The 8,465-nt window shown below is 38.4% G+C and overlaps 2 protein-coding genes across 2 annotated transcripts; one reads left to right on the plus strand and one right to left on the minus strand.

Moving 5' to 3' along the window:
* Positions 1 to 3,828: 3,828 nt before the first annotated feature.
* Positions 3,829 to 4,783, plus strand: LOC132284954 (uncharacterized serine-rich protein C215.13-like). Its single transcript, XM_059787098.1, has one exon. It carries the CDS (start codon positions 3,948 to 3,950, stop codon positions 4,575 to 4,577), a length of 630 nt encoding a protein of 209 aa, XP_059643081.1. The 5' UTR covers positions 3,829 to 3,947; the 3' UTR covers positions 4,578 to 4,783.
* Positions 4,784 to 5,514: 731 nt separating this feature from the next.
* LOC132281342 (uncharacterized) lies at positions 5,515 to 5,982 on the minus strand. The gene has a single exon (XM_059783052.1). It carries the CDS (start codon positions 5,980 to 5,982, stop codon positions 5,515 to 5,517), a length of 468 nt encoding a protein of 155 aa, XP_059639035.1.
* Positions 5,983 to 8,465: the final 2,483 nt, after the last annotated feature.

Below are 8,465 nucleotides of genomic sequence, written 5' to 3' on the forward strand. Positions count from 1 at the left end.
CCCGAATTGTTTAAATTATGGAGTTTTGGATTACCAAATTTAAGTATTTAATTATTTAAGGATTTTATATTTCAGTTCCTTTCAGCTCTTAAATTTTATTCTTAAATTCATTTTTGTATTCTGTGTTCGCTTTAAAGTATTAATTGCTTGATATTTCCCTCGGGTTTGGGCTTGGGCCTGATCAACCCGTGTCTCGGATCCGAAAGGTATCACACTACGTGTCACAGGGCCCGCTAAGGTACTTCCATCATTTGATTTGGCCTTCGTGCCACTTTTCATCATTGCTTTGGCGTCGACCTTTGTGGTAGCGATGTTCTTTTGGGTTTTCTTGTCTGTCTGAGTCTTAGGGGGAGCCATAGAGTCGGATAGAAAAGAAACTTGCTGATAGGAGAAAGAAATGAGAGGCAAAGGATGTCCCACCGGGCTTGCCAGAAATTTATACATACAAATTTTGTAAGTCTGCAATAGAAACAAAATATGGAACAAATAATATAATTTTATTAATTTAAGAAATCGAGGTACAATTCTCTATAATATTTTTTACAAAAGAAAGAACTGGTCCTCTAATTAAATCTCCTTTTTTTGTTGGTTGGTTGGATGTAAGGGCTGCACAGGCTTGATCTTGAATTACCGTGGAATTTGATGAAGAACGGCACGTCTTTGGCTGTGCTTGTTGTTGATCACCGTGGAATTTGATAAAGAATGACATTATTTGATGTGCTTGGTGTTCTTCGCTTTTGGGTTTAGATGTTGGGGATGAGAGTTTTTGTATTTCTCTTTGGAATTCTAGATTTCTGAATTCTGACTTTGTGTCATTTTCCTTTCCTCCAGGCCTCTATTTATAAGCTTCTTGGATCCATAGGATGATGACACGTGTCCTCTCTGATAAGGAAAATATTATAACTGGGCCGGGCCGGATATATTATGATAATTATCCTTAAAAATAATTATTCCAAATATACTTTATTAGAAATAATTATTCTTTTTATTTAACCATCTGGACTGGGCTTAATTAAATAATTTAAGTGGACCAAACTTGGGCCAATTAAATAACTTAATTAAACATTAGGCCCATATTTAATGGGTCCATTTGTCCAAATCAAAGTCCACTAAACTTTTAGTGTCTACATGAGTGATGTTGACCAAAACTTCAAGGGTGTCAGTGCAATTTATCCCAATATTTAATAAGCTGGTAATACCATGTCTCTAGTCATAAAAACGGACAATCTTATATGTTAATATGTTATTATCTCAAAATGTAGTTAAAATTTGAAAATGCCCTAAAAAAGTTTTAAAATATTAATTTGAATTAATTTAAGTATCTGAATATAATAGTTATTTAAAATAAGAAGTTGCTAGTATATTTTAAACCATAATGAAATTTATAAATAAGATTAGTGTAATTATTCCTTATAAATTCAACAATATAATATTAATATATTAATAATGCTAACATTTATACAACACATTTATTTCAAAGATATATCACATATTGAAAATACTATATGGAGATTTAATATTACAGTGCCAACAACTTGCATTCTTAATTTAATGGTATATTGTGGTGTTGTAATTGAATAAATAAATTTGAAATTTAAAATTTGAAATTTGAATTAGACAACTCACATCACCTCTAATGGTGAGCCAAATGTGAGGTCAAACAAGCATTGATTAAAAAAATGGGATAATAATTGGTGGCTTGCTAGTTGGCATTAGGTGACCAGCAAGGCTCTTGGAACATTACATGGGGTGTAGTGTCACGCACAATTGACAAATCACACAACTCCTGCCCCTACGATTGCGGCAAAAGTTAATTCTAAGGTCAAACCAGTCTCTATGATTGTCGAAAGGAAAAAAAAGGCTATGGACAAGTAAGGGCTTGCCAGTTGTCAATGATGAGTGTCCATCAAGACTTTTACAAAACTGCCTGCATAGGTTGTAATGCCAAGAACTTGTGTACGTGTTGGGTCCAGATAGGTAGAGGTATGGCCCTTGATTTAAGGAAGCTGCCCTCCCCTCCCATTGGTTCTATGCTGTGTATATATGTGTGTGTGTATATATATATATATACGTGGAATTAAATTCTTCCATATATGTATTAAAAGAATATTTACAATACGATTGTGATGAGTCTTTTACAAAAGAATATTTTAAATTCTTTATTGGATAATATTTGCCTAATCAGGTCATTTAAAATAATGGTATACGTTTTTTTTTCAAACAATATATTTCGTCATTTGAGTTTAAAATTTTAAACTTGAATATTCAAAACTTAAAAGAGTAATTTAGTAATTTTTCAGACAAACAATGTATATCTTACATGTCTCTTAAAAAGTTACTACTCCTGATAATGGGATGGAGAAAATCAGTTAAGATGATTAAACTTATTCCAAGAAAAGATATTGTTCTTATTTATCCTTATTTATCACTTTTCAGATTTTGCATTTATGAATCATTTATACATTTATAATTGGACCACATCAAATGATTTATTCACCAATCAGTACGCAATATAGTTGGTGATCCAATTGTGATCGAATTCTCAAATTTAGTTTACTATTTTAATAAGATGGTTTGATTATTATTATTTTCTTTTGACAAATAACTTATGTACCAACTTTATCCTTTATAAAAATTTCACTACTCAACTTTCACTCTTTCAATAATTAGTGTGTTATTTGTTTAATAAAAATAAAATAAAAAACAATGAGTATTTTACTTTTAGGCTTGATAAAGTGCCATTGCTAGGATCCAATGTTACTCTCATAATCAAGAGGCAAACTTGAGTAGTCCAAGCCAAACTAAACCTGATTGTTCTTAAACAATTTTTTAAATTATTTTTTTACCTTAAAGTTTGCACCTAGTTTAAGTTAAGAGATCCTAATCGGATAACGCAGACTAAGATACTGACATCTCGAAATTAAAATTACCAATGCAAGCCCAACCCCTATTTTTATTTATTACAAGTATGTGTTTTAAAAAGTTTATAATTTCATTTTCTTTCCTCCAAAGTTCCTCGTAACAAGAAGTGAGACCGAATAAAGCCAACAATCACCTTAATTAATTAATTTTAACAAATAACTTTTCTTTATTAATATGCTTAAATATTTCGTACCCATTATTACTGAGTAATAGTATCTTGGTCGCGGTCTTTATAGCTCAGCAGTTAGGTTGCTTTCCATCTAAAATCATGAATAATATGGTTTATTTGTTGGCTGAATATTATTAAATAAGAACGATACTCAAGTCTTCACTAATATCTCTTCTTGAATTATAAAATTAAATATGATGGGTACAGTTATCAAATAAAAAATAAAATATTTACACTATTTTTGATTTGTTAATGACAAAAAAACGTATTTATTTATTATTAGCCTATATCAATAATATCGACATTATACATTCTCAATGGTGGAGACCTGTGTCTTGTCCATTGCATAACCATGCTCAAATAAAATTATTAAATGTTTAAATGCCACTAATAAGTGTAATACGGAGAAACTATCCGGGTTGTTTGTAATCTATACGAGTTAAAGAACCAATGGCATTCATGTATTTTTCGAAAAATCAGTGCCCGATTTCTTAAACTGCATACGTGGCAGTCTCTACGCATACCTAGAAAAGCAGTTTGGACGAAGGCTCAAGATCCGTCGTTTTGTGCAGTCCATTGCTTTCTAGCCGTTGGATCAGCATCCAAAACCCCAACCCTACCTCTGTTATCGCCACCAACAGGTTAACCAATTGAATTATCCTACTAACAATTAACCACTAAATAGACCCTTATTTACCATTCGCCCACTCCCCTTCATCCTATAAATCCGACCTCTGAGGCGAGCTAGGTTTGCCGAACTGAAGAGCCCAAGGGCCCTTTGGAGATAAAAATATATATTCTAGTCCCTTCTCTCTCTCTCTCTCTCTCTCTATAGTTTCTCTCTCTAGAAGCTTTCATGGGGACGTCATCGAGAAGATCGAGTGGACCGGTTCTACCGATCGCATCGACTTTCCGACGAGCAATCTCTCCCTCCGGTCGATTCTCGTCGTCGTCACTGTCCGATACATGCTCGTCGTTTGCTTCGTCGACAAGCTCTAGCTTCTGCTCCTCTCCGTCGAGCAGTTTCTTCCACCGATCCGCTTCTCCGACGCGCGTGAACCTCCATGGATTCTCGTCGACGTCGCCGTCCGTTCGATTCTCGATCGACAGATCCAAATCGCCCAGCCGTTCGATAACCGTCACTCCGCGAGATCAGATCGGCCGTAAACAGAGCAACGGCCGTCTGCCGTCGATGCCGAAGAAGACTTGTATGTGTTCGCCTACGACGCATCCAGGCTCGTTCCGGTGCAGTCTACACAAAAATTGCAACAACAATCAGTCGACTACGTACTCGGCGAATCGATTGAACGCTAGGAGATCGGCGATGACGAACTCTCTGGTTCGAATTGGAGCTGTTGAAGGTGATTGGGTGAAGCGTGCACTAGCGGCTCTGATTCGGCCTTCGTCGCATCAGCAGAGGCGTAGGGCGGCGTTCCAGCCGAGGCCGAGTCGGCTTTCGATCATGTCGAAAGCCGACGATCTTTGATTTTTGTCTCTTCACAGGTTGGTCCTTTTATTAACGTTTTTCTTATAGAGCTTGCGGCGGAGGAAGAAGTCAGATCCCGGCGAAGATGTCAGTTTCCGGCGAGTTTGGTTGCAGTTTTTGTATCACAGCCACTCAAAACCCTTATCCCCCCTTGTACATATGATTCTAAGCAATATTGATTGCAATTGAAGGACAATTTTGGACCATTTCACATTCATTCAATCTAATTTTTAAAAAACTGAAATCAATATTCAAGATCAAGATTTAACTAAGGTGGTGATTAATTCAAGATTTGATTGAGATGTGCAATCTGAAGTGACACGACTTTACACGTTTCATTCGTCGGTTGTGTTGGGTTATCCGTTAGTGTGTGCCGTCAAGTTACGTTGTAACGTTTTCCGTTAACTACGTGGGGGTGTTTGTGGAACGGCGTGTATTTGTTGCCTAGCCTTTCGTATGAGGTATTATTTCTTCCCTTTTTTATTTTATTTTGTTTATTTACTATTTTTAGAGCTATAGCTGATTTTTTTAAAAATTCGTGCAGGTATGACTTTGGAGTCTTATGGAATTGAATTAAATTAACATTCGGACTTCAGAACTATTATAATTTTTTTACTTTTTTACCTTGACGAGGAATCCAAATTCGTTGGAGCTGAAGCTGCAGTATAAATATATTATTATTACTGGACTAAAATTAAATAATATTTTGAAGTTAAACAAAGATAAAATGTACTTAAATGCGAAATTTTAATGTTGATAAGTAAGCTTAGGATTGAAATTTTGTATAAAGCATTTAATCCAAAAGGGTAAGGTAGGATTTTTAATTAATTTTAATACTTCTGGTATTTTTTGGTTGTTACATGATGTATACAAGGAAAATGAGAAATAAGTAATGGCCTAAATTTTGGTGGGAATGGAAGGCAGTAGTGGCGTAGATTCAATGGTTATAGTGGTGTGGTGTGGTGGCTGCGGTGGAAAGTGCAGAAGACAGTGGAGGTGGTAGTGGGTGTGAAAGGTAGTGGAGGTGGTGGTAGAAGGCAGTGGTGTGGTGGTGGTGGTAGTGGGTGTGAAAGGTAGTGGAGGTGGTGGTAGAAGGTAGTGGTGTGGTGGTGGAAAGCCGAGGAAGGTGGTGGTGGAAGGCGGCTACAGTGGTGGTGGTGGGGACAGTGGCGGTGATGGAAGGTAATGGAGGTGGCAATGGTCGAATGTGGTGGTGGTGGAAGGCAGTAGCAGTGATAGTGGCGGCGATGGTAGAAGGTAGTGGAGGCGGCAGTGGCAATGACGGTGGTGGAAGGTAATGGAGGTGGCGGTAGTGAAAGATGATGGTGGTTGTGATGGAAAGTGGAAAGGCGGTGGTGGTGGAAGGCAATGGTGATGACGGTGGTGGTTTTTTTATTTGGAACATAAGATATTTTGGGAGCTTTAATTTTTTAAAAAATTTACTTGGAAATAAAATAGTTATTTCGTATAAGTTTAATTGTGGAATGGAATGACCATCCTCAAGTCATTTTTAAAAATATATTAATTCATTATAGGGTCAACTATATCGAGGACAGGTGTAATGGGAGTGATTTGTTATAATTGGTATCTGAGTCAGATTTGCGCCCACAAGAGCGTTATGAGTTTGGATGAGAGCATGTTAGAGTGGTTTTGTCTCGTATCGGATCTCGATGAAAAGAGGGCCGATATAAATGTACATAACTGTACTAACCTTTTATTTGGCAAAACAAAAGAGAGGGAGGTGGTCGCGCTGCGAACTTAGATTGTGAGTCAGGGATTGGAACTCTTTCCTGCAAAATAGGATTATTCGAGTGGGAGAACAAGAGAAAAAGATGTTTTCGAATGTCTTGTTTGTTTTTCTTAAGTTGAAAGTTTGTATGGTGAAGGGGAGGAATAGAAAAGAAAGTTATGGATGAACACATATTTTTTCTATTATGAAAGAAGAGTAAGAGGAAAAAAAATAAGTAATGAGAGAAGTATTACTTCGGAATGTTCTGTATTTTTTCCATTTGAGAATTGAAAAGGAAATCAATATTAATGAATATACTAGTGAAAACAATTTATTTTATTACTATCCAACCAAGTAAAAAAAACACAAACTATTGCCTTTGGAATATCTTTTAATAATCCTAGGATCCAACATTGTTATATGAGTTTTCTATCTGATTAGGCAAAACACCTCCAAACACAACAAAACCATCAGAATCTACTGTCAATAATACTGCATAATTTATGGAATATTCCTCAAAGCAGCACTTCGGCGACTCCCACTTGCCCTTGTCGCGGCACTCCCCTTTGCCACTAGGCTTGGACCTCTCTCCATAGTCCTTGCCCTTGTCATGGTGCGGGCGTTTCTCTTCGTCGCTGTGCTCATCATCGCTAGACTTGGGCGAGCCCCCTTTCTTGAAGCGTCGGTCTCCCCCATCTTTGCCGTGGTCCTTCCTGGGAGACGTGGCCCTTTTGTCATTGCATCTAAAGTCTTCAAGGAGCTTCGCTATAGTCATTGCGGATGCCAAGTCTCTAAGCTGCCTCCTCCTAAGCTCCGTGGCCACCCAAGACTGCAGCCCATCTATGAATAAACACACGCATTGTCGCTCCGGCATCTCTGGGATTTCCAACATGAAGTTGGAGTACTCCTTCACATACTCTCTTATGCTGCCCTTTTGTTTCAGGCGCCTTATGTTGATCATGGCAAGGTCCTCAACGCACTCAGGGTAGAACTGCCTCTTGAACTCCTCCCATGTGTCAACCGCTCTTGCGCCCTTGCCGGTGAAGCGCTGCCTCCACCATAGAGTGACAGTGTCCGTGAGGTACATGTTGCTTGTCTGCACCTTCTCCTCATCATCCTCGATCTCCATGCACTCAAAGTACTGTTCTATGTGCCAGAAGAAGTTGTCAATCTGGCGCGCATTCCTTACCCCATCGTACTCCTTGGGCTCTGATGCCTTTTTCTTCCTTGGCTTTACCACGACCTCACGCGCCTGGGAAAACTCCTTCTTGCACTCTGCAATCTCTACGCGCAAGTCGTCTACTCGATCATACAAGTCCCTTTCCTTATCTCGTGCCTTATTGGCGATACCGTCAATCAGCTCGTAGAGCTCCGCTATCTTTCTTTTGAGCCTGGTGAACTTGGTCTCCGTGTAAACCACGTGCGTGATGAGTTTCTCCTCCAAGCTCTGTTCCAAGACGTGGACTTGGTGATCTTCTACGCTAGCCATGTCTATTCCATAAAAGCTCCCTTGATGAACCTTGCTCTGATACTAACTATCACGGGCTTAGAGTTTCAACACCATTCTAGCTACTCTGGTGCGGCACCAAGACGTTGCTTCTACTCTCGCAAGTACTTGGTCAGCCTAACTCCCGTGCCCACCTTCGCCAACGCACTCCCCTTGTGCGCTTACTAATGTTGTAGTGGCCCTCGCCCTCTCCTTACTTGGCTTGCACACTCGTCACTCACACACACTAAGACACTTAAGTTGGTAAGGAAAGAACACTTCTATTACTTCAAAGAATGCTTTGTACAAGGCTAGCACTCAAACTCTTTATAAGGCTCTCAAGACTCACTCTAGGACTTGTTGTCTACAAAATGAAGTCTTACTCCTATTTTTAGGCATCCCCATCCCTAATGGACGGTTAGGATGCATTCTAACCGATGGTGGATATCGATTCTCTAGAATCTTCTCACACCTTCTTCACACTTATATACTTATCTACAAGTATCTACAACATTCTAGAACTCTCCATACTATTCCACACAATTCCGGAAAACTCTAGAATATATTACACATTTCTATACATATATAGAATCTTTTACACAACTCTAGACAATTCCGAAAGACTCTAAAAACTCCACTCGCCATGCAGCTTCCTACTCAGCGTCTGCGTGTT

Source organism: Cornus florida, unplaced genomic scaffold, assembly GCF_030987335.1.
Source record: "Cornus florida cultivar Cherokee Brave unplaced genomic scaffold, ASM3098733v1 CherokeeBrave_3.0.0_Hap2_Chr11, whole genome shotgun sequence".
Lineage (NCBI taxonomy): Eukaryota > Viridiplantae > Streptophyta > Magnoliopsida > Cornales > Cornaceae > Cornus > Cornus florida.

What these genes read in the sequence shown, in the direction of transcription:
- LOC132281342 (XM_059783052.1), bottom strand. Translation starts at nt 5,982, where the DNA reads ATGTTCCAAATAAAAAAACCACCACCGTCATCACCATTGCCTTCCACC.
- LOC132284954 (XM_059787098.1), top strand. Translation starts at nt 3,948, where the DNA reads ATGGGGACGTCATCGAGAAGATCGAGTGGACCGGTTCTACCGATCGCA.